At 36.6% G+C, this 27,272-nt stretch overlaps 1 protein-coding gene across 1 annotated transcript; it reads right to left on the minus strand.

Moving 5' to 3' along the window:
* Positions 1 to 594: 594 nt before the first annotated feature.
* On the minus strand, positions 595 to 26,619 carry DNAJC10 (DnaJ heat shock protein family (Hsp40) member C10). The gene is made up of 23 exons (XM_082313800.1): positions 26,536 to 26,619; positions 25,456 to 25,817; positions 23,611 to 23,776; positions 21,749 to 21,799; positions 20,277 to 20,359; positions 19,903 to 20,034; positions 18,950 to 19,043; positions 18,653 to 18,730; positions 17,354 to 17,397; positions 16,855 to 16,992; positions 15,649 to 15,738; positions 14,788 to 14,901; positions 13,869 to 13,983; positions 11,972 to 12,099; positions 11,582 to 11,698; positions 10,157 to 10,258; positions 8,955 to 9,110; positions 7,454 to 7,587; positions 5,850 to 5,903; positions 5,313 to 5,460; positions 4,730 to 4,849; positions 3,134 to 3,250; positions 595 to 2,536 (listed from the first exon to the last, which is right to left on the minus strand). Exons 2-23 carry the CDS (start codon positions 25,654 to 25,656, stop codon positions 2,525 to 2,527), a joined length of 2,394 nt encoding a protein of 797 aa, XP_082169926.1. The 5' UTR covers positions 25,657 to 25,817; positions 26,536 to 26,619; the 3' UTR covers positions 595 to 2,524.
* Between the last annotated feature and the right edge of the window lie 653 nt (positions 26,620 to 27,272).

The raw sequence follows: 27,272 nt of genomic DNA on the forward strand, positions 1-27,272 counted from the left end.
TTTTGAGAAGAGTTTTGATTATTCCAGGTGGTTTTTGTGGTTTGGTGGTGTGTGGTGGTTTTTGTTTGTTTGTTTGTTTTTTTAATAATTTGATTTCTGAAGAATGAGGCAATGCTGACACCTCCATGATTCTACAGGAGAATATTGAGGGACCCGGCTACTTCAATATGTTCTTATTTAAAAATAGTGCTGCTCCAGAAGTGTATTGAATAACCAGTTTAAACCCTTGATTGATTAGTAAAAATTGGATCATGTAATTACATGAATTTGTCCTTAGAAAAGGTTAGAGATACAAATAAATAAAACCTTCTATACATAGTTGGTATGGCTAGGAATAAAGGCCAGATTTTATTACTCTCTACATTTCTCCAAAGCTGCTTATTGAAAACTGTCAGAAAGGGCAGCTGGCAAAAAAAAAAAAAACCATGAAAAGCTGGAAAACCTTCTTAGAAACCTACATCATCTGGTCTCTAGCTTAGAAATTTAAAAAATTGGATGCAAACAGAGCATCATGGTACAGAATTAAATCTTAAAAATGAACTTTATTGATATTTAAACAAAATCCTCTTCCCCACAGCCTAAGTGAGTTTCAAAACCAGTAGCCCAGACAAAATAAGTCAGTGTAGATGATATTTTGATGAGGATAGCAGTGTTGTCTTTTCATAATAGTTATCTATATGCTTCAAATGACTAAACCAGAAGGAAGTGATAACGTAACTTTTTACAAAAAGCTGAAGTATGAATACAGCCATAGTAAAGCCAGAAAGTTCTTATGTTACCATCATCTTATGGAGGAGACTGCTGTGAAGCACTTTTTTTTTTTTTTTTGGTCCTACTAAGAAATGAGAGAAACCGTACATTAACAGGAATACAGAAGAAACTGTACAAATACCTATACTAGGTTATTTTTGATTAGATTTTTTTAACAGTAGAATCCTAGAGTATGTAACCATGACCTCATTCTCCAGGAAGAAGGTAAGAGGTGGGAACTGAAGTTACAGTTAAACATACATGCAAAAACTGACCAAAACAGAGTTTGTATTAAAGTCACAAAATACCAAAATTTTCATTTTTGACTGTGATTGAAGTTTGAAGTTTGATTTGGACGTGGGAAGGTCTACTTTATTAAAAAATAGATGCAATACATTCTCTTCTTTCTCAGATTAATACACTGCAAAACTGCAAAGCAATAGAGGCAACCCTGAACAGAGGGGAAGAAGCATTTGAATGTGTCAAAGTTTCTAGAATCTCTTCCTCTTATTTCTTGCTGCCTTCTTTATAAAATAAATTACTTGTAGATAACAGCATATTTACAAATTTATAATACTCACACTACTAGTCATGCCAAATCTAAATACAGGGAGAGCAGGGAGAAAAGTCCATCTTACAAGTTCTCAGCAGCATTTTATTGAAAACATGAAACATTTCAATGTTGAACTCCTAAATGCAGCAGACATTTTGTTGTCTTCTGTAATTTTTCTTGTCTATTGAGAAGCTAGGAAAAATATTACTCTAAAGAGGGGGAATTCTATTAAAATGTATGAGGAGACACTGCAATGTACAATGTTCATTATTAAATTAAAAAAGGCACTTGCTATCCTGCTTGCCTAAAGATTATACAAAAAACAAACAAACAAAACCCCCAAAACATGTCTGCAGAGAAAGGAAAAGTGGCAATACCAAAAGAGGCTAAATATGTCCACAGAATACATTCATATTTAAAAAGTCAATAATAAAGTTATGACCTAATAACTTAAGCAGATGCTTCTATGGCATAACTTAAATTTTGAAAGTCAATGAAACACTGAGCTTGAAGTCCTTGATTTTTTTCTGATTATTTAAAAAAGAAAATAAAAAAAACCCCAAACTAAACAACCAAAGAAGCTCTTCAAAGTTCTGTTCATCCAGGCACTACCACCAGTGCCACAATATAGTAATCCACTCAAGGGCAGGAGCAATGTAATTCAATAAACCTATCCTGCTACCAGTTCTTGATCTTATTACTTAGCAATTGACTAGACAATAATGCAACCTCAAAGCAGAATAATCATCAGGTAAAACGGTTTGTCTTTCAAATAGACAATCCCTCATTGTGTTTCTGCATTGCAGAGTGGTTTGAGTGCATATTCAGCCATAGGCTGAGTGCCACATTCAAAAAGTGTTTGAAAAGAGACAGAAAAATATAAGGAACTAGTAAATGGGTAGGCAAAAGTGATACAGTCCACGTTTCTGGTCAACTCCAATGCTTGACTAGTAGGAAGAAGGTAGTTGGTACATCAGAAGAGGGACATGCAGAATTCATTTGCAGAAACATTGAATGCCTCCACCAAAACCAAAATGCTTTCATGCTTTCATCTCCCCACAGTTTAAACAGAATTCATACAGTCACATATGCCCGTGAACTCAAACTAGTTTTCACCTCTTTTGTCCTGTCATGAATGCAATCAGCCTTATATTTTCCTTGTGGTGTCTTCTATATTCACAGCTTCAGAATATTTTGAATCGTATCTACCTCCAGTACCACTTAGAGTTCATCCTAGTGACAAGAAAATAAACAATTAAGTTATTCTGCAAATACAAATAGAAATCAAGATTAGTGGGTTTTTTTTCTGTGTTTTAAATTTCTCTGTGGTACTAATTTTTCAACTGGACAAATGTTTCTTAAATAGAATTCAGGGTACTTTTTAAGAGCTGTGTATTAATATCTTCTTTCTGAGTTAAAAATGTCAATCCCAATCTTGCACTAGTCAGCCTCTGCAATTTGGTGCCTGCTTGCTCAATTTGGTGCCTGCTTGCTCAATCTAGTCTAAGGATTACACTTAAGGATACGGTGCATCTCAACCACCTATCTTTAATGCAGCTGTCCCATGGGTATCTATAAATTCTGCTAAGCCTTGCCATAACTGATGGTGCAACTGCAGTATCCTCTGCTACATCTGTGGACATGGAGAACTGAGTTTGAATAAATAATGGTAACCAAAACAAGACTGGAAGTAAAATGTACCTGATACTATTTGAAGATACAGCATTCAATATTTCACAGACAAAGAGCAAATACTAACATCGTTTTAAAGGGCTACTCTTAACAATAGTGTAAGTCTTTTGCAAAAGGCCCCACAATAAGTATTCTTACCTTATTTCTAGATTTTTTTCTTTTTCCTTTATTTTGAATTGCTTCTAATTTTTCATTCAGAAGGTCAGCAATACCTTTTGCATCTCTGCTGTCTATATATTCGCCAAGAACATTTTTCTTAAAAAAAAAAAAAAAAAAAAATTGTGTAACATATTACCCATGCTCTACACTGAATAGAAAATCTGCTTGCTTTCAGGTAAAATTCAAGGGGAATGCAGGGAGGAAGACAATGGCTCTGGTACGTTGATTTATTATTCATAGATATATTTTTGTCTCCATTTAAACAATGCTAATTGTCTTTATAGTAAGAACCACTCTTAGTTGCTAGTTTTCTAAACTACACAAATTTTGAACTACGCAAATTTTGTCTTGATCCTTAAAGAAACCTGAAATAGTTATAAAAGGGTAGATTTAGATTAGATATAAGGAAGAAATTCTTTACCATGAGGATGGTGAGGCAGTGGAACAGGTTGCCCAGAGAAGCTGTGGATGCCCCATCCCTAGAAGTGTTCAAGTCCAGGTTGGATGGGGCTTTGAACAACCTGGTCTAGTGGAAGGTGTCTCTGCCCATGGCAGGGGGGTTGGAACCAGGTGATCTTTAAGGTCCCTCCCAACCCAAAGCATTCTATCATTCCATAATTTTCTCACATTTATTCAGCTAAGTATTTAATGTAGATGACCATTACAAAGTCTGCTACTTCGTAATCTACGTTCATGAAATCTGTCAGTGTGGGTCGCTACTTTTGGGACCTGAAAAGCCATTACTCTTTACCACTGAAAAGTCTCATTGAATTTGATGGGATTGTGTGAGGAAGGATTTCTAGAACTTCCCATAAGAGATTCAGTTAAAAAAAGAAACGGAAAGTATAATTAGAAGAATTGCCTTAACTATCAGAATGCATTGAATACTTTCTCTTCAACATTAATACCTTTAAAAAGATTACTATAGTATTCTTGAAATTTAATGGTTTTACAAGAATAAAGGCAATTTCCTAGAACTATCTGGATACTTTCCAATTTTTAATTTATTTCTACTAATCTGTTAGTAGGATATGTTGATCACAACAGAGAGTCACACTGATAATTGAAATGGTTTGATAAGGTTTGTTTTTGAGACAGAACACAACTAAATATTTTTAATCCATTTTCAATCTTAAAATACATTATTTAAGTCAATATTATAATGAAATGCTATGATTACATTGAAAGAATATTTTTCCTTAGCCAAAGTGAAGTTGTCCACATTTCATTTAGAGAGAGACTCTGCCTGCTTTTGGTAGCTGGTGGTAGAATTGGTAAAGGTTGAAAAACATTTTGCCACATGAGACCCCTGCAAAATTAAACCCTCATTCTGGTTGAGTCCACATTTTAGTTATTGTTCTATTAATTTACAATTTATTATTTTTCAATCACACATTATTACTGTTTCATTGTCCTATTTTAAATATTACTGAAATTGATGATTATTGTATCTCCCGAATATCTAAATCATGCACTTCAATATGTTACAGAAATAGTCTCTTAAGTCTTAATGTGAAATGAAATACATCTACTAACAGTACCCTCTCACCAGCGTACAGAAAGGAGACACTTTACCTTTGTTCCTTGGTAGGGGTAAAACTTAACAGTAGGGTAGGCTCTGATATCAGCAGTTTGACAGGTCTGGGCATACATCTGACAGTCTACTTTTCCAGCTCTTACTTTTCCTTTAACAGCCTAAAAAGAAATGTTTATTAGAAACAAACTTCAAGTTTCCATGGGTTACTGTAAGCAAATAACTTGAATAAGCCAGCAGTGCAGCTAAAAGTAAATGAAAAATGTTGCTCAAATCTTTTAAATATCTCAGAGTAGTTGCTTGCTTCTCAGACTGTTAACTTTGTATCAGAAGTCACTGCATGTTCAGGAGAGCACTTCTACTTGAATTCAGGGCAAAGAACAGCACAGTTCCAAAGGTAACCCCATCATAAGCTGAAATCTGTCTCAAAAGAGGGTCTGTGTGTGTGTCTGTGCAAGAGATAATACCCACTGGCAAGTGGGACCTAACAGTGTGGACTTTCAATGAGAAGGAGGATCATTGAGGGTATGCAATTTTTGGATGATTGCTAAGAAATGAAGTGCTGAAGAATTATATTTTAACCATTACGAGTATAACAATTCGCTAATACAGTTAAAAACCTACCCTTGCAAGGGTCTCAAATTCAGGAGCAAAATTTTGGCAAGGTCCACACCAAGGAGCATAGAAATCAATGACCCAGTGATCTTTTCCATTCAGAACTTTTTCTGTGAAACTCTGAGGAGTCAGGTCTACAGACACTTGTGGTAAATATCTGTGGAAAGGAAGAATAACAGTCATAATCCATTCAAAACTTTAAACATATCCAAATTCCATTTAAGCACAAGAAAAATTTCTGAAATTAAGAATATTAGTAGTCTGGAAATCCCTACTTTACACTTTGTACTATAAGAGAATCACTTTTAAAAAGTGGTAGACAAAATAATAATACGGTCTTCAGAAAACGGGTGGACAGTAAGGAGTATGCTATTTCTCCACATTTTAAAAGCTTGAGTTAAAAGCTGTGGAAACTTTAACATCTTAAATTAAGCAATACATATACCTGTTTCTAATTCTTGATTTACATAGCATTTAAATATTAATTTCTCCTAGCAAGCAAACTATATAAGTGGCTTGTGAACAAAGTTTAATACAGTAACTTACCCCAATGCCCAGCCTCTCAGTGAATATGAATCTCTGTGCCATCCATTGTAGCTGCTATAAAAAGATTAAAAAGAGAACAAAAATCCAGTTGCACAATAGTTTGAATTACATTTGGAAAAAAACACTCTGTAGAGTGGAGATGATGAAATAATGAACTAAATGCATTTATGTTTTAGGTTATATTTCTACCTTGCTTTCAAATCTGAATAAGGAAGTCTTGTTAATACAATTCAAAGATACAGAATTAAGGACTAGAAGATGAAGAGAAGAAAATTCTATGTCAAGAGAGTAAGAAACTTGCTTTGTAAGCTGTAAAGTAAGCTTTGATGGCTAGAACTATTTTGAATGAAGGATCTTTGGTAATAACTCCAGATAAAATTGCAGGCTCTAAGAAACATGAGAATTAAATTGAAATATCTTAATATATTTTCTAATTGATGTTCATTCATTACAATAAAACAATTATTACTTGTATACATTTCCCTCAATTTGACAGTAGAAAAGCCAGGCAAACTGGTCACTTGGACAAGGATATATTATTTGGGCTTTCAGGGCATTGCTTAGTTTTGAAATTCCAGTGACAGGTTAGAAAAAAAAAAGATTAATTCAGGATTCATATCCATTAATTTACAACTTTATAATGAAGTATTTTTCAATAGAGTTACCTGGTCAAAATCTGACTTGATAGTTTTTGGTGATCTTTATTTTAAGAGACAAATTTCCATATTTTTGCAGGAAATAGCTGACTCATGATTAGGAATTTGGCACTTAACAGTCATATTTACCAACTTAGTTGTTTTCAACAAGAAAAAAGCAATCTGCTTTTAAGAGAAACTTTATCTAGAAGAACTGAATAAAAGCAAGCAGTCCAATGATGAAAGCTACTGAAGTCTGCTATTACGCACTACGATGAAGAGGTATTACAATTTATTTTCTGCTAGCATTTAATAGAACTTTCCAGTTTCTAAAATAATGAAGCAATGCTTCTGCTATTTCAGATGGTTATCAATCTTTAAATATGCACGTGCTTCCTGAAATCCCTGGATCTTCAAACAGTACTGTGAAACGGAGGGGACAGGCTGTTTGGTTTTGGCCAGATTTCATTTCCCATAGAAATTTTTTTTTGTTTTGTTAATGATTAATGTTTCTACACTAATGATACAATGAATGGGATGACTAGATATATGACAAAATTTTTGCAATGGTGCTAACAGACTGTTGGCAGGGAGGATGATCAGATGGCTACATCACTGTTCTCTAAAGATAAAGTTACAATCAATTAGGTCTTGTAGTATTTTTATATTATATGATTTAAATAATCTACTTTAACAGGCAATTAAAGTTAGAAAACTGGAACTCGATAAAGAACAAGAAATAAAAGTTAAGGTTCCTGAGGCAGTGTCAGTTCAAATTACTGCAATCAAATGGCAAAATAAAATGGAACTAGTTTGAAGTAACTAGTTTGAAGTCAATAACATCTAGGACAGTAATATCATAACTGCCTATTTTAATAGCTGTGATGAACCTTTCCTACCCAACAGAAAATGTATATTCATCTTGTTCCATATCCTCTAACACTTATCAAACTGAAAGAAACTACTTACTAATATTGATGAGCTGTGTTTGACTTTTGAGGAAAGAGTCTTATTTCAGGATATCCCCGAACACTTTCTTGGTGACAGAAAGAATAATATTTTTGACAATCCACACTGCCTACATTGATTAATCCATTTAACATCTGAAAAAAGAAGAAAACCTACAATCAAATATGCTACTCAATAATACTACAATTTCAGTAATACTTCAGAATTTAAGTCTTCATCACTTAGTTGGGGAAAAAAACCCAACAAAAAACCCAAGATTATCACAAGGCTTTCTTCTCTCCCGTAAATGGGTCACTGGTATCTAATGAGAGCCCGCCACCCAGGTACGTTCCCATCATGTACATATATTTTAGTATAAGCTGCATGCACATGGCTCACGAGGCACCCATCTTGCCTCAAAGGTACATATGAGCATGGTTATTTAGTATATAGACTACCATATTACCATGTTTCCTATCAGAGGTTCAGTAATTATGACAGATCCTGGTACAGCGCAGATGTGCTATCAGTTGCACAGTTGGCTTGTCTTGAACACACACTGTATTTGTTGCGAAGGCCCAAACCACCTGGCGTGGGCAGGGAAGCTGATGATTACTGGATGTGTACTACAGAGCTAACAATACTTCACAGACATTTGACCAGAACATAGAGTCCTGGCTCCTAGTCTAGGTGAGTTCTAAATGTCTGAAAGTCATGCACTTGTTTCCAAAGCCCTGTTTTTTTTCCCCAAAGTTTCTGGTTCAAATTCCTGGAACCATGTCCACGAAAACTCAGATGGTTGTCAGTAAAGTAATATTACCTTTGCAAATGAGAGAACACTGTAATGACTTCGCAAAACAAAAACACCCTCCCCAATCCCAACAATTCTATATTGAAGTATGCGTAATTCAGCTAACTGACCATCAGCCTTAAAGTATATGGTATTTAACATTTATTTACTTTCCGTGAAGAAAACAAGATCTCAGAAAAAAATCTTCCTAATATAGGAAATAATTAAGATGGATAAGATTGAACTCCTTTAATCTTAAATTCAAGTCAGAGGTTTCACCAAAGTCTAGGTGCTATCTCAAAGATGACTAATCATCATGAAGAATACCGAGAATAAAGTGGCAAATTATTTCAACCAATTCTTATCTAATTTATGGATAAATCTTTTTCTCGTATTTTGTTTTAAACAAATGCAGAGCTGTTATCTATATAAAGCACTAAACATCAAAGAAAGTTAGTGACTCTAAAGTTTCTTCCATCTTGGAAAACACAGTTGTATTAACAGGAAAAACTGGATTACAGTATCAGTGTACTGAACCTTCAAAAAAAACCACAGAAAAACTTTGTATTTGAAACAATATAAAACTGTCAGGTAGGAATTCCGTATTTTGCCCGCAATATTAATTACTAGACGTTCTCAGTTGACAAATCTCTATGATAGCAGTTGTACCGTCTCAATAATTCCATGGAACAGGACACAAAAGCAGAAAAAACACATTTGAATGTCATTTACCCTGGCCATTTTTTTCCATTCTGGCATTAAGGCCTGACAAGGTCCACACCAGGGAGCGTAGAAATCAACCATCCAGATTTCCTCTCGTTTTCTTCTCTGAACTAATTCAACAAATGTCTCTGGTGTTAGGGAGACCACTGATGGATTCCTAAGATCCTAAAGTAAAGACAGTTTATGGACATATACTTTGCAACAATAAGTTATGCCGTATCTAGCGCCATTACATACAGACAGACTGTACCAAATTCTGAGAATGTCCCTCTTTCAGTGAAATTTGCTTGCTGCTGTGGTAGGGAGACTCCACACCACCGAAAGGCATGGAAGCATCAAAAGTCATCCCTTCAACCTAACAACTGTATGCCTGATTTACTGAGAAGAGCTATCAAAAAAAATACAGCCAGGCTGCAAAAGGGAGGTTTTCTGCCTCTTCTCCATAAAGGGAGGTAAAAGGCAAGAAATTAATCTTAGCTGGCAAGAACAGGCATTATGAGACTCAGCCATGCTATTTAGGCTGGGATGCAGAAGAATACATATGGTGCACTAGGGCCCTCTGAATATCAACTGAAAAAGACTGATCTCCACCTGTTCCTGCATGTGTGCTCTTAAACCTGCTTTTTCTGGGCTGCCTGGAGAGAATGAACAGTCTCTTCAAAGAGCAGAAAATAGCCTGCAGACCTAGCAGTGAAAGAACCTGAATGCTGGAGGAAAGATGGGTGCCAGACCTCTGGCAGCAACAATGATGAGTACCAATGATCTGCAGTTCTATGAGTTATGAAAGTTCAAGAAACTGCTGAGAAGGATGGAGGGCAGCAAGCTAATTGACAAAAATGTGAACCTCCTCCTATGTCAAGGTGCGTACGTGAGGCATTTTCACCTTAATATTACAGCACTTTATACTTTTAATTCCTTTATCCTCTCTATGAGATAGAAATCATTACTATTACTTTGCAGCTTGGAAGGGATCTTAAGTTGTTTGCTAATGATCTCAAAGAAATTACTTGACAGAGTAGGGAAATTAATCCATTAGGTGTTAAGTCCCAACTGACAGGTGCTTAATCACTTTTCTTGCCCAAGTTTTTTTCAGTCTTTATCTTACTAGTCTGATTAATTTAAAAAAAACTTAGAATCTTCCAACTAAAGAACATATTTGTGGATGAGCTGCATACAGAGCACGACTGCAACAAGGATTATAATTTACATACCTCTATAAACTCCAAGATCTGCTCAGCAGAGTGATGTCCTTCATATTCATGAACATCAGACTGATTGAACACGACTGTTGTTGGATAAGCTCGAATGTTATGCTAACAAAAGAGACAATAAGAAATTGCAAGGGATTATTAGGTTTCTTGTACTTTCCTTTAACTGCTGTCGGTATTGGTGGCTCACAGCTGCTAATCTATCCAGTTTGTACAGTACAACTGCTCAGACCTACATGCGGATGGGAGTTTGAAATCAATACAAATCAGTACAGAAAAGATGCCAATTGTATTCAGAGATGGCATAGTTTGTTCTGAATTTAAAAACCAGCCAGTAGTTCTTTTGCCATGCTCCACAAATATAGGAATTAATCCACAGGCCTTTTAAGCCTTAATTTTAAACCTATTCTTAGTCTTCAGGTGAAAACGCCTGTACTGTACGAATAACTGTATTGTTTACTATTGAACACAGATGCTTCCATGATTTGAATTCTTCAGTGTGTAAACACATCTAAATAAAACTTTAAAAAGCTTGTTCTTTTTTGCTCATTTTTCGTGTTTTAAGACATTCACATTTTACAGATAAATACAAACATTCTAATGTAAAAAACTGTGAACAGTAAAATGTGTAGTTTCAGGAAAGTTGTCAAAATGTAGTATTTTCAGGAATTCAGGAAAAGTAACATCCATATTTCTACCACGATAAATTCACTGAAGCAAAAGTTAAGCAAATTTAAACATGGAAAATTGGGCATGATTAAAACAAATAAAATATTTTTCATTCCATTACTATATCTTTAAGTAAGTGTAAACTGATAAGAAATAAACTTTCTTTTACTTTGAAACTGATCCTGCACTTAAGTGCTACAAAACAAAACACAAAGTCAGTTGGGGTGAACTGAATTAGAATTGGTTTTGCAGACATCCTCAGAAAGTGTTATATAAAACTTCTATTCTTAAATATTTTACAGTTTTTTATCCTCCTATGTGAAGAACAAAAAGAATGCGTGTATGTATTTATATACACGCTAGAAAAAACTTTCTGGGTGTGTTTTAATTCTTTTTTTCCTCTTAAAAAACCCCAGGAATTATTAAATTCTGACACTTCCAGAGTCTTCCAATAACACTATGAAATCAGAGCAAAATGTGACCTGTATTTTGCATTAATATATTATCTGTAGTGGTTTCATAGTTTGCTCCTTTGAAAAAAAATTATGATACAAGTGTCCTGTTTGGTTTACTTCCTGTTTGGTTTGGTTTACTACGGTTTAAAAAAAGTAATATTAAAGAACAAGCATTGTCTGCCCCCATCCCCTTACCCCCAACTAGAAGAAAATAATATTCTCTGAAAGGATTACTGTTGTTGGTTTTTTTGTTGGTTTTGTGGTTGGTGTTTTAATTTTTTTTTTATTAGTTCTTGCAGCTTACCATGTTGCAAAGCCCTTCATGGACAGTACAGTCTAGTGTTCCAAATTTAAGCTGACCATAAAGATGTTTTGATGCTTTTCTCAGCTCTGGTAATAAAGCTCGACAAGGAGGACACCACTAGAAAACAAAATGCAAGTTAGTGCAATCGCTTTCCCCACAGTTGGCTCGCAGGAGAACGTAAGCCATTTGAGATGAATAATATGCTGCTTTGACAACAGACTCCACTAAATACAAAACCCACACAGTCTAGGAACTAGTGCTGCCAAGAAATGAGAAACTACAATGCCATCTCATGATGCCGAAGGACACTTTCAAGATACTTCTAGTATTTTGCTACATAGTTACACAACAGATTTTAGAAGAAGGTAAATATAAATATTAAATATTTACCGGTGCAAAGAAATCCACAAGCCACGGTTCCTTTTCTTTGTCAGGGAAATTTTGAGGTCCCAGTGTGATAACATGAGAGTTGACACTTTCTTTGGCAAATGCAACAACGTCATATAAGATCTTCTTTCCTTCAAAGAACAATGTAGAAAGGAAACTTTATTTTTCCCTATGAGAGATCTCATTAAAAAACTCAGTGATAGCAACAGGAGTCCTTCAGTTCACTTGACTGATCTTTAAACATGGCCTGCTTAAATAAATTGAACGGGTACTGGCTTGCTTTTTCTCAGGAAGACAATGTTGAACTGTCCGAACCTACATGGGTAAGACATACTCTAGGTGACAGTTGATATTTGGCTAAATATTAAACTGGGTATTTACCTAATATTAGCCACTTAAGTGTTCTATCCAAGACAAAACATGTTTTTGTCAAACAAAATCAATGTTTTTTTGTGACTGAACTATTAGCTGTTTTATCATCTTACTAGTGTTTGTTGGAATTTAAAAGTTTCTATTCTAGATACACTTGCCTTGGCAAAGGTATTGATACAGTAAAGACTTCAAGCAAAATAAATGATACTGATACATCACAGGTTTTTAGGTGTAACTCAAGTTCCTGCTGACACAGCTCTAGTGGGCTAAGATCAAGTCTCTTCATACTCTTCATGTACATTTGTTAGTGGAAATAAGAGTTTGTGTCCTGAAATGAACTGAGAATAAGAACTTCAGGGTAATTAAATCTGAAGTCACTGCACAATGACTTACTGAGATTTCTTACTGTTCTTAGACTTTAAACCGTTGAAGCCCTTTAACGTAGCATATAAAAGAGCGTAATTCTTTTGAGTATTATATTGTTATAAATACTGGAGTGAGACGACTATTGGCAAACATTCTAGATACCATCTGTTTTGTAACTAGTAAACCAAAGCATTCAGAAAAGAATGTATGTACTGTAGTCCAATGTATTTCTCTCACAGCATCTTTAATCTTTTCCTAATGGCATGGATTACAAATAGTGTATGTATAGGATCCTTTCTTGGCTCCCCTGCAGGAGTGGAAATTTCAGGGAGTATAATAAGGCTTTTCCTAGCAGCAATCATTAGATGTATGGATCGTCTTTTCCCCTTAGATACAACTACTCTTTTCTAAGTGGTCAAAAACTTTTCTCCTTTCTTCTTTATTACAGTACTGAGGTTCTGACTTAATTGTAGCAAGCTGTTTCTAATACTTCAGGGGCTGAAAAATGAGAACCTATTCTTGCATAATTGTCTTGTGCCGCATTCTGGATGAAGCTACACCTATTGCTGCAAGCTACAGTTTTGCTTCAGACTCCATTCTTCTTCCATCAGCATTTTTGAGCCCTTTCAGTGGTACACAGTAACATAGTTCCAACCTTTCATGGAAGGAAACTGCTGCTTTGGAAATGAAAGTATGTGGTAAAAGTCTTGGATGGAAGTCAACAAGACATGGAATTAGTTTTAGTGCAGTGACACATGAAATCAAATCCAAGTTTCTCAAGTTGGCAGCACTGTATAACCAGCATGTTAAACCTCTATGAAGGTTGTGCCTTACAGCAGTCTTTTGTTATCCCACCCAAAGCAGAAGGTGTCCTGATCAGCTTCGGAGATTTGATTTGTATGTAATTATGTAAATGATGTTGAAATAGGCAGAATAGTAAAGATAAAATACATCTCCTGGCATCTGATGACTGCTTACCCCGGAAAAAAAAAAAAAAACAAACCAAAAACCAAAGGGAATGATAAGTTTGTACAAAGCTACAGTAAGGTCAGAGGAAAAAATAGCAAATATTAAAACTACAAAACTGTTCTTTGGGAAAACAAATGCAGTTTGCCAAAGACAGTGTCATCTCAAAGTGATTATGTAATAAAGTTTCCCTTACCATGATGAATTTCATAATCTCCAGTTCCTTTTCCTTTGAAGACTGCTAAACAAGGCTGATAGACATATAGTTTGTTGCAGATGGTTGGTGAGGAAAGACAGTCAAACTTCCCAACCTATTTAACAAAGAGTGCCATTTTAATTAAGGCATCCTAATTTATATAGATTAACATATTTTGAAAGGCAGTACGAGTTAGGATAGATTCATCAAAAAACAGTAAAAATATGGAAAGTAGTAGCCTTTTTATAAACAACAGGGGTCTTAAGACAATCTTGTAACGTAATTACGTCTTGTAATGTTTGAGGAAAACTACTAGCACAGCTATATTAGGTTGTTTGCTAATTTTTACTTTAAAGGCCAAAACAGGTAATAAAACCTTAAAGAATCCTCTTTTTTTTTTTCCCCTCCAAACAAAATAGCAAGGAAGCAAAAGGACACATAAAAGTGACATTAAAATTCTCCTAGTCAATGCAACAATTTTTAAAAAATACCCTATAGAATAACAGAATCCATATGCCTTTAGTACAAATTTTGAATTTATTTTCTTTTTATTAAGAAAGTTTTTTAAGATAATTATAGGGTTTTCTGAGTAATTAAATACAGTTTCACATACATCAATTTGATGTTGAAGTGTTAATTTTTCATTGTTAACTGAATGGGATCTGCAGTAACACTTCCCATGAGAGAGCAGATTTAAAAGATAATCTTTCCTAACTACTTTTAAATTATTCAAACTGTATGGAAAACTTCATTGCTTGCTTTAAATTAAAAACTTTACTACAGATCTACCATATGATATTATATCTCTTTCAGTACCAGAGGTGGCAGGTGGTAGTAACAGCTAATAATAATGAAAAACATACTGGCTTGTTCTCTGAATGTAAATGGTATTTAACACTAGATGAGTGAGCAGTCTTACCTGAATATGTTCATCTTTAAGTAAAAATTTAAGTTTCTTAAATTCCTGTACATTTGATTTATCACTTTCCCCAAACTGGAAGAAAAGCAGCCACCGGTGATGAGCCAGACGGTCCTTTAAACAAAGAAAAAAAAAAAAAAAAACCACAACAAAAACACAGAGAAAAAAAATTATTCCCAATTTATACCAACTTGTAAATTCCTTTTATGTTTTATAAAGGCAAATGCCCAATTATTCATCTGATCTCTGAGTGACCTCCTCCACTCAACAAATTCTTTCATGTAGTCCTTCCACCATTTTACTGCATCATAAGGAGGAAAGAGGAAAAAATCTGAAAACAAGCTGGTTACAGGCTACCCTCTATGCTTTTTGTTTCCATGTGCATTTCCTATTGTAGATCAAGCTGCTAAGTGCTACTACAAGTGTGAAAAGAGGTTTCCTCTTTTTTTTCTCCAAGACATGAGTAACTTTTATGACTTCTAATTTCAGTTCATACATAACTTATCATGGATTAATAAGTATTTCTTCTTTCTTACATTACTGACAAAATACATTTAAAATAAAATTCTCTACAATGTAGTAGATTTAAAAAATAACCAGAAAATTACAGTTCCAGAGTGAGTTGCAGTGGCAATTTCTGTGGTATTCTATTTTCCTATTAAATACACTCCCTCCCTTACTTTTGTTGTTTTGCTAAACAACGTTAAATAATTTTGGCTACAGAGGGAGAAAAGAAAAGTCATTTTCAGTTAAAAAAAAGCTAGGTTGTTGTATCAAGAGGATTTGAAAAATGTAAAAAGTGATAAAAAAAAATAAAAACACATTATTTAAAGAAATTTTAACATATTTTTAAAAATTTACCTCTAATGATGCTGCAGAGATAATTTCAAAGTCTGGCAGATGCTGCATTACTTCTTGATATATTTCTCTGGCATCCAAGGAGTTAAGAAACTAGGAAGGAAAGTTAACTGTGTTTATTATAAGGAATTACAAACATCAACCTGATTATCGATGATTAGCACTCAAAGTGTCAGGGAAATTATTCTGATTTGTTCCTTTCCATCAACTGAAGAGTACAGTTAATAATATGTGATCTGATCATCAACTTTTTCATATATATAGTTTCACAAATATCACTCTCAGAACACTGCTTTTTAGCTTGTTTTCCCACAACATTAAACTCAAGATTTTGTCAAAACAGGTGCTAAAAGTCTCAAATTCAAATTTCAAACCAAATTTTCCAATCAAGTTCACAAGATTTCCAATCTAGTTTTACAGCCTTCCTTAACTGCACTGTACAGATATTTAGGTTTCAGGATTTTTTTAAATTCAGGAAGTAATATGAATCAGTAACTCAGAGCTGGTGAGTTACAAGGTTGAAACTAGGCAGGTTACAAATTTAATTTCCTCCTTTTAAAGATATAGATAACAGTAGCGACAATAAAGGAACAAGCCATGCTTCAAACTGAGAAACGTCTCCTATCAATTAAGGAAGTTAAAACTACCATACAAATGTAGGAGGAGGTTGCAATATTAGAATACAGCCGAATAGCATAATCCGTACAGACAGACAACGTAGGAGTACTTTTATCACACATGTCAGTACTCCATTCAGAGTAGCATTTCTCAAACTTGTGATACCTGAGCCATATTCCTGCTGGAATAAAAACTGGGGGCACATGGCAAATCTCCCGAACTTGCCCAGGATAGCTGGGTATCAGCTTCAGAACTAGCTCTTGGACCTGTCACAGAGAACATCCCACCCCTGGATTCCCACAGCTGCTCAGGGAGGCTCCTGAGGAGGTGACTAGGCAGAGCTAAGCTGCTGCTCCTGCAGCGTGCTCCTGTTCACTCTCCCAGCATACGGGCAAACTGGGGACCACCTCCAGGGATCACTGCCTTAGAAGCCAGGAGGGATATAAACTCATACCAGGGCATACAAGCTTAGAAGAAAAAAGAAAAAAGCATCTTTCCAGTTGTATATAATCCAACTGAAAGTTATTTATACATTCCTTTGTCATCCCCTTATTTTATCTAAATATAGAACAGTTGAGAAACAACTCGTACCAAAACACCTCCTTTCTCTTTGTTATTTATGGTGGCTCCAGGTGGAAAGTATGCTGTAGTACTAGATGAGATATCTAAATTATCACAAAGCTCACCCTGGGTGCCACAGTCCATCCAGCCTACATTAACAAGACCTTCCTGTAATAAAAAACAAAACAAAACACAAAACAACAAAAACAAAGAGTATTTTTTAGTTTCAGGTTCAGAAACGCTTTTGAAAATCCCAACACAAGCAATTATATACAACATTTAGAAAATGGAAGGAGACCACATTGTAATTCATTAGTTAATATTCATTCACATTTTATAAAATTCTTTAAAAATTTAATGTTATTCCAACAGCTACTAAGTCAAAGTATTTCACTCTTCTGAAAGTTAATGGGTGAAATCTCGGTTCCAGTAAGGTCAGTGAGAGTTTTGGCTACAACTTTATGCTTTCACTTCTCTTATTTTGTTTTAACTATAATAGGTAATGTTTTCAAAGTGAGACACTGCTTACCAACATGCCAGCTAGCTTAAGGCGTGTTTGGTAGCTCAAGCAATCTGCAAAATAAAAATGATTTATTTACAAACATAAAACTTCAAATTATTAATTCACTAAACCTAGTCTTGTTTAGAATTACCCCTTTCCTCCCTACAAAGGTGACCATTTCAAAAGGCATGCTTCCTGGCTATTCATCTGGTATTTCAGTGACTTACAGTTGTAACATCTAGTAATCAGCACTTGTTGGTTGTCTACTGTGAGTTAAAAATAACATGAATATCATTCTCTTGCTTCATCAGCACAGAATTCTCATTTTAAAAATTTAAATATTTTATTTGCTATACTAAGACTGACCTTTAAAATTTCTTCTTAACCAATGTTCAAAAAAAAAAAAAAAACCCAAGAGGTATCTACATACTGTCTTGGAATGAGATTTCAATGGAAATATCAATTTTCTGTAATTCAAATAATAACTCGCTATAATAAATACATCATATGCTCCAATTACCCATTTGGACTTTGAACAGTTACCTTCTGATGCAGAATTTTTTCTGAAATAAGATGCATCAACCTAACTTTAATTGCACCAAAGTTGAAAACTTAATAACAAAAGGAGTGCAACTTGAAATCAAGCTATTTACAAATGTAAATCCAAGACTGCAGCTCTGGTTATTCAGTTCACAGAGCAAAGGTCTCTTCATAAGACTGAGAAATCTTTATTTGTCAAAGGTGTAGCACATTTACTTAGCTCTACCAGCTAACCAAGGCAACTTTCTCATATACCATATCCAATACTGATCCCAAGAAAGTCAGTGACAAACAACTACAAAAAATAATGCAAATCTAAACTGTCATGACATCAGTGGTAAAAGCCAATTACTATGTCCAAACTTAACTTAAGAGAAAATATTCAGCTAATTTTTGAGTATTGGTGGTTTAATGGGGAGATACATCCTTTCTTCTACTCAGCTATCGTGACAAGCTGTCATGCACCTATGCAATATCTGTCATCTGAGCTTGAGCTGGAAACTGAAATCGGAGGCCTTTTCTGCCAGTTCCCTTCCTGAAGGGTTACGCTTGAGTACTGCTGTAATGACTCACGTGACATTACAGAAGCACAATAGCATAATCTTTCTATTAACGTCCCTTTTGTCAAACTGCCTCTAAAACAGAGCTTAAATGACCCACAGTCCAAATACTGTGATCATCTCAGACGTTTTACAACTTTTTATTAGAAGCGAAAGGGATTATGCCACTATCAGCATAAGTACTTTTTTCTGTTTGCCCTATTTGAAAAGTATTTAATACACCTACCCCCACGTTCAGCACAGAAGGTGATCAGCCAACCAACACCAGAAGCAAATGAAGTTTCAATGGCATTAACAAAGTTTCCTAAGAGTGAAACAATTTGCATCAGTTTGTGACTAGTTAAACGTGAATAAGAAACAAGCAGGTTTTATACTTATATTAGCAAATTACAGTAAACTATTTTTAATCTCAAAAAGAAGACTTAGCAACAGTTGACAGATTCAGTTGTATAGTTTCTGCCATATTTTATATTGTAAAAGCAATTTCAAGAACAGCACCCCAAGCAAAATACGTCAACATTACCTGCCCATAACTCAGTAACTGTGCTTGTAACATATTGCATGGCAAAGTTCTTTAAGCTCTCTTTTGACCTGTCTCCATAATATTTCACTGGTTGCTACAGAAGACAAAGAATAAAGTTTATAAAGTTAAAACAAAGAAAAACACACCCCAAAACCTACTGTTTTTTTATAACAGTACTTATGCAACTGCAGGACCACCCCACCCCAAACCTCTAACAGTTCTCTCCCTCCCACGCTGGAATGTTTGGAATTTAACTTTTTTTTAAATTTTGTAATGGACTTTCCAAGTCCACCAACACAAGGATAATTTAGTCTCAGAAACACCAATTCCCAATGATTATATTTCTATTTAAATAAAAATTGCTTGCATCAGTCCATTTAGTGCATGCACAGTCTCTGCATTCAACCTCTCAAATCTTACCATTGTCAAAACGTACCCAACTATTGAAGTGCAATTTGTACACCACCCCTGGCACCACTACTTAACAAGCAGCTATAAAGCGTGACGTACATAATGCAGCTAGTGTGGAGGAAATCTTGTGGAAGGAATTTCCAAGTTTCTTTCAGTACATGGTCATATTTTTTAGACTCAAAACCACAGACTATTCTTTGTATTTGAAAAGTCCATTACAATATTGTAAGAGAAACTGTTCCAAGTAGACTTGTTGCTTTGCTATAGCACCACTGCCAACAGTAGCTTCCAAAATCAGATGTGATGTGTTGCATGGTAAAACGATTCAAAAAAAGCACTGTATAAACCAGATATCTATTTTTGAAGTTAACTTTCTAAATTAATTTAACCAAGGTGAAGGAAGAGAAAAAAGTAATTTATTAAAAGGAAGTAATACATTAAAAGGAAGATCTCTATATAGAGATCTATGATTAAACAAGTATTAAAGAAATACCCTTCCAGATTTCAGTCTTTCTGAAAACGCTTGAAGTTTTATCACTCACCATCCCAGTTTTGAAAACATACAGGCTGGGATAACTGTTAATGCCTTTAATTCGACAAAGCATTCTATTATCTCCACAGTTGACAGCTCCAATGCGTATTACTCCATCCATCTCCTTAGCAAACTCCCTCCACTAGAAAAAAAGGGAAAGATATCATTAAAAATATAAATATATTTAATATATTAAATATATATTTATTAATATAAATATATTAATATATCTATAAAGATGTAATGAAAAAAATCAGCATGTTTTATTCCTGGCATCTTGAATTGTTGTCTTTGGTTTCAGCTTCAGTGTAAAAATCCACTTCATTAAGTTTTACGCTGTTAAAAACAATGAATTTTCAGAGTTAATTAGCTTGTTTTACGTACCGTAGGTGCTAACTCATGGCAGTGGGAGCATCGAGGAGAATAAAAATTCACAAACCACAGTTCTCCTGAGTTAACAGCAGCATCTAGGTGGAGAGAAGAAAACTGTAAGTAATGCACATCTACAATGTAGAATGTACATTTTTATTATATTGTTTTCCCCAAGAGCTGAATTAAGTATTTCTGTCAGACACAGTTAATAACAGTAACTCAATGGGATAAATAGTGCGCCTCGCTTGCACATACTCGCTGTTGTAGGCAAGTACACAAAAATCGTATTTCAGAAGATATCAGCATCCTGACTTTCAACATCTGTTGTATTAATGAAGAATAAATTTATTCTCTACAGATTAATCTAGCTGAAACGTGTGATAGTGTAAGTCTGGTTACCTTAAAAACCAAATACAGGTTCTAAAAGATTTTCACCCACTAGAACTCTTTCCATTTCCTTACATCACTTTTCTGGGTGCCACCAGGCAATCTTTTTATGTAGAATCTCTGTCTAACAGGTGATAACGCAATTTAAAAATCCAAGTTAATATAATTACTAGAGAAGTCAAGGGAAACGTAATTAAATACTCTTGCTTATAGAAGAAAACATCAGCAATAAAACGTACACATACAGAGGTTATCAGCTTGAATTACATGGCTGTCAGTTTCTCCATTTTTGGACAAAGTTTTTATAGTGTATTTTCTAAGTTATATTTGCCTGTATTAAAATGTCCTCACAAACAAGCCAACCAAGGAATGTGTAGATTCTGCAAATCAATTAACCAAAGCAAGACCAGGTTCTCATGGAGAGCATCATGACATTCTGCTATTAGAACGGTTTACAAAACTGGTTCAGCCTGTAGATCCAGCCCGTACAAAGAAAACTGTACTCAAAATGAAGATGAAAAATCACACAAAATCCAATTTTTTTCTCTCTAGTCTCTTTTAGTTATAAACATCTTAGCTATAATTTTAAAAGAAAAAAACTGGATGATGTCCTCACTGAAAGCGTTATCTTTCTGGACCTTGTTTTACTTAACTGTGTTTTTAGTATCTGGTATCACCTTCTGGTCTTGAACCTCTTGTGCAAGGCACAATTGACTGGATTTCACAGAAAAAAAATTAATAGAAATATAATAGAAAAGTTCTATCAAGTGCATATTTAGACAAGAGACCAAAAAAATAGTACTGATAAATTAGGAGAAACAAAATTTTAATTCAAATAATTTCCTCTTACAGATCTCACAAAATATCTTTCAAAGTTAAGCTAAACTGTTTATTGATAGTGATCTATTTGCTAACTAGCATTTACCAGGAAGTGTTAAGGGTTTGGGTTTTTTTTTTTTTCTCATCTGAAGATGATTTTCTGACAGTTTTTTGTCTAGATATGTAATAGAATTCTATAGATATACAGCTCAGAATGTAAAAATTGTTACTTTGGTTTGCCATATTGTCAAACAGATAGCTATTTATTTAAAACTTACCAAATTCTCCTCTATCCAATGTTATAATTTCAGGATCATCATCATAAATACCTATTAAAAAAAACCAACAACTGCTTTTTATTTTTGCCATCTTTAAAATGAAGAAACAAACTATCATCTTATTCTCAAGACAGAAAACAGAAGACAGTACACTTAAATTGAAATAGTAAGCTGGCAAAGATAGTTTTTACAACAAACCTATATTTGTTTAGTAATATGTAACCCTAGTTTAATCTCTTGCAAACTCCCGTGCCCTCATGCTACAAAAGCCACCATCAGAACCGAAAAGTTCCTTTGATGTTTTAGCAGACCAGACACAGAGTTAGCAGAGAACTTGAATTACCACTGTTACGGCAAGAGTATTAGAAATAACATCAACCAGTTGTCAGATTAAAATTCAAGAAGGTTCAGCTCTCAGTGAGAGAGCTCTATGTAATGCCTGAAAACTTTCACCTCTTCTCTCAGCCTCTGGTTATCTGAACTATTTAGATCACAAAGGCGTTTCAGCCACAAGCTTTTCCACTAACAGAATGTGTGAATGCAGTGGAATAAAGCGACAGAATAAAGGTAAAGAAGACAGCTTTTCTAAAATGCTAACCAATCCTACCTAGAACATCACTACAAAACAGTCTACGACTTCAAGTACACAAGAAAGGCAGTGCAGAGATAACAAAAATACTGTTAGACAGCATTATATTACGCTACTATGGCTACAGATCTTTTATAGTACCTAATGTGGTAAGATGCCATTTCACCTGAAGTATACAAGGATTAAATGCAAATAAATGAGAGAAATTGATTTCTACAGGTGACAAGGTACTTTTTATATTACTATCCATTTATACACCATGTAATATAATACATACACTCACCCACACATATATAAAAAAAATATATGTATATATATAAAAATATACATAAGTATAAAAATATAGATATACTCTCCAAATGACTGGTAAATAGACATTCAAGGATATTGTTTCTCAATCAAGCAGTGCAACTTCAGACAGATAAAATCTCTTAAATCTGATTATATGAAGAAGTTCTAGGGTAGTTTCCATATTTTCCTGTGATAGTTGCGCCTCTGGTTTATTCAATTTCGATTTGCACAGACATTAATTTTTTAGAGATTGGGACATATTAAATCAAACTACACCAGAAAAAAATATTGCCAAGATGGAGGTTCATTTCCTCTTTTTCTTTCATATCAATCAAACCATATTCCTCAGCTCCCTATTTTAGCTTACTCCTGCTCTGAGAACAGTTCATCCCAGCCTTTCCCTACAGCTACCTAAAATTTGTCGAGATAAACATTAAATAATTTGTCTCCAGATTATTTTAGGTATGATTCTGTTATTTTTTCATTTTCTACTACCTCTTTACTGATCTCTAATTGTATAACTGCATATAAAATAGGCTTGACAGTGCAAAAATCTCCTCTTCTCCTCTTAAAATCCACTTGAGAATACTTTATCTAAACTAAAAGGTCTTCCTGCATTAAAGAGTTAAAAAGAATAGTGATGAAACATTAACACTGGAATTTAAATGAAGGAAAAAAAAAAGCAAGCTTTGCACTTTAAAAAAAATAAACAAGAAGTTAGATGACCAATAAAGGTAAATAGCAGGAACAAAAGGCTAGGTAAATAGATTATTACATTTTTTTATATTTTTGGGTAGCCATTAACAGGGTAAATAAAAGATTGGGTCAACAGAGAGAAAATGACACCTACAGGAGAACAACAGAGCACACAGAAATGTGGATAAGATACACCAGAAATGCGTAAAAAGATCTGATATAGATCTGAATATTGCATTTACTTGTGACTGTTTTAAGCAGATCACAAACATTCATCATAACTTACCAAAATCATAGCGATAAAAGTGCCAGCTTTCATAACGACCTCCTTGCTGCTGATCTTCAAGACCTTTCTCTCCATATTTATCATACTTCTTCCGTAGATCTTCATCTTTAAGTACTTCATAGGCTCTATTTATTTTCAAAAAATTTTCATGTGCATTTGGATCATTCTATTTAAGGAAAACTATAATTAGTAAGTAATTAATAAACCATGTTGTACATATAATGCTGAGAAAATAATCTTTGGAAATATTTTTATATCCGTACTAAAGATATCAGTTGTGATGGAAGCAGACATTACACAGTGATCTCCAAACAAACTACAGTAAAGTATTCCTTTCCTGAAGCCAGATGCGTCTTCTGCTCATTTCTTCATCCTCACTAAAGTACCAACTGAAATACAAAGTGAACTGGTAGGAAACTGTAATATTCTCCAGTGATCCCTCTTCTTTCAACTCTTTTTCTTTAAGGGAAGAAAAAAAAATAAGTTCTCAAGAATGAAGACTTACCATTTCCTCTATAAACTTTTCTACTCCCCACTCATCCAGTTTGAAAATCTCCACTAAAAAGACAGATTCATCCCTTCTGATCTTACGGTGTGGACAGAGGTCCCCTTTTTTATTTAAAAAGCATTCTGGTTCTAGGTAGCTTTGGCATTAGAATGGTGAAAAATCTGCAGACATATTTTGAACCCCCATTTGGGTTCTGAGCTGGTGCAGTGTTAACAGTGGTGAGCAAAATCTGCAGCACTCTCCCACCTTTTTAACTTCTGCTTACATGTTTCATTCAAAAGACACTTTTTCTTAAAGATTCTCGACTTATTTACCTAGATACACGTGAAATGAATTACCATTATGGAATTTGTGTAATGGCTTCATCTTCTATATATTACGTCTAATGTTGAAAATAACCCGTTAGAAAAATCTTTAGTAGTATTCGCATACTTGGACTAAACTACAGAATCTGACCCGAAACGTTATTATTTTGAAAGGTATCAACATAGGGAAAATAAAACTTGCAGTTAATAGCTACGAGTTGGCATTTCTAAGTTTGTTGAGATTTGGCTTTCTCTTTGAGCTTTGCCATGTTCAAATCCATTGTAAAACATGAGCGCCTCAGAGGCTTCAACGTACTCTGTGCAGGCGGGCCCCAAGCTCACATGGAACATCACTGTCTTGTGGGGCTCTGTGCAGGTGTAGTTGCACATACAAAGATCCAAACCCTCATATTTCCTGTGAATTTTGGATTATTTCAGGAAATCTTGAGGAAAAACTGATGACGTTTACATTTAAAAATGATTCCTTTGTACTTCGGACAATATGGTAGCACAGACTGAGCTGTTCCCAGTCTTCTCTCTCTAGTTAGTCTAGAGCTCCTTGTTACCCTCCCTCGTTACAGCTTGGCAGTCCCAGAATTTCTGCTTTGTCCTATTTGATACTTGGAGACTGATGTCTCAGTACAGGCTGGTGTTGTTTGCTGTTTAGATGAGACTTCTTCATGTTAGGGAAACAGTAAGTTCCCCTAAGCTAAACAGAAAGAGACAAACTGATCAGTTTACCTACGAGGTAATATGGTACAGTCCTAAGTTTTTCTCTATTTACAAAAATGTAATTGGGAATGATCTTGCCTCTTTTTTTTACTACAGCAATTTAATATGGCCCAAATGTATGACCAGTCTATCCCTTTTTATAAATTTTCTCTGCAGAAAATCTGAGCTGAACCATGTTATCAGGTGGTTACATTACTTCATAAGAACAGAGAAACATTTTAGATAAATTAAAAGCAGTTTTTGTTCAAACATTAAGATCCATTAACTGAATAGCTCTGACCAGTTAAAGATGTAACTTACCTGATTTTTATCAGGGTGCAATTTTAAGGCCAGTTTTTTGAATGCTTGTCGTATTTCTCTACTACTTGCTTCTTTGGATACTCCAAGTAAACTATAGTAGTCCTGATCAGTGCACACAAGAACTATTACACATACTAAAACTAGCAATAAAGATCTTTTCAAATATCTAGCATAATCTGCTTTGGATACTAAGAGCTCCATTATGAAGCTTTTGGAAAGTTTACAGATTCTGATTTGAGCAGGCTTGGGCAAGAGTCTCCAGTAAATCCACCAGTGTTCAGAGATGCAGCCGTATTTATGACAGAGCTCTTCAAAATGCTGGTTGTCCTACTTCATGTCACACGTCTTGCAAAAGTCACAACCTATAAGAAGAAGGGGTGAAAAAAAAGCAATTAAATACATTTTCCTACGTATTCAATAAACATAAGTTAGTGAAGAACCCCATTGCCAGCTTGTGCAGAGTGCACGTGAACATTAAGTTTCTCCATGGCTAATTACCTGCTTTCTGAAGACCACACAAGTGACAGACCATCTCTTGATTACGTGCATTGTGAATGAGGTAATCTTGCAAAGCTTTACTGAACGACACTAAGTACCAGCCACTTACATCACATTTTAAAAAGCGGTTTTAGCACGGCTCACTTTTCCTTCAAACTCACTTTTAGCACCGCAGGGGGACGTTTCTCCCGAAAGGACCGGTAGCTTGGAGCAGCCGCTCCGAGGCGGAGACGGCGGCCGCCCCTCGCAGACGAAGCCGGGCAGACCCCGGCGGCCGCCCGCGCTCGGCCCGCGGAGCCGCGGGTGGACCCGCCGCGGCGAAGGGGGCCGGCGGGGCGCGGGGATGCGCCGCCGGGTGCCGCCCGCCGCGGCGCGGCGCGGCCGGAGGTAGCGGCCCCGCGAGGCCGGGGGGCGGCCGGAGGTAACGGCCCCGCGAGGCCGGGGGGCGGCCGGGCTGGGGCGGGAGAAGGGGAGTGCGGCGAGGAACCGCCGCCGGGGCGGGGTTGCGGCGCGGTCCCCTCCCCTGCCCGCTGGCGCGGCCTCGGTGCCGGGCGAGCCCCGGGGCAGCGGCGCGGCGCTTACCGGGCTGCGGGGAGGGCAGCGGCGCCGGCCGGCGGCTCAGAGCGGCGGGGAGCCGGCGGAGGGAGCGGGCCGGGCGCGGAGCAGCATGGGACGGCGGCGCCTTCACCCCGGCGCCGGGCGGAAGGGCGGCCCGCGCCGGGATCCGGCTCTGGGCCGGAGGCGGGCGGGGCGGCTCCGGGGCTGACGTGGCCGCCGCGCCCGCCTCGGGCGGGGGTCTCGGCTCCTCCCGGCCGCTCCCTGCCGGGCCGCCCCGGCCCCGGCCCGCCCCTTCCACAGCCGGGCCCGCCCCGTGCCCTCGGCAGCCTGCGCTCCCGCCGCCCGCGGCCGGGGGTGGTGCGGGTGGTCGGCACCACGGCGGGGCCCGAAGGCAGCCGTTACGCGGGGGGGCCCAGCCCGCCCCCAGGGAGCCCCCGGCGGGCCGAGGGGGCTGGGAATAAAGAGGTGTAAGTGGGGGGGTAGAGGAGGAGAGTGGCGCGATGCAGCTGCTGAGGGGAGCCCGGTGCGGCTGCTGAGGAGAGCCCGCCCCAGGGTGTGCAGTCTGTGCCCTCACCTGTGCCCTCGGCCCAGGACCGCGTCGGAAGGTGCCTCACAGGTCTCTACAGATAAAAGACAGCGAAGGGGTCCGTTTCCTCAGGGGCCTCGGGGAGCTGCCCTCGGCGAGGCTGGTGATGGAGAGAGGCTCCCGAGGGCGGGTGGATGGACCGTGGTGGCCTCCCCGCAGTTGGTCACTCGCGTCT

The sequence above is a fragment of the Platalea leucorodia genome (assembly GCF_965183815.1).
Source record: "Platalea leucorodia genome assembly, chromosome: 5".
Taxonomy (NCBI): Eukaryota; Metazoa; Chordata; class Aves; order Pelecaniformes; family Threskiornithidae; genus Platalea; species Platalea leucorodia.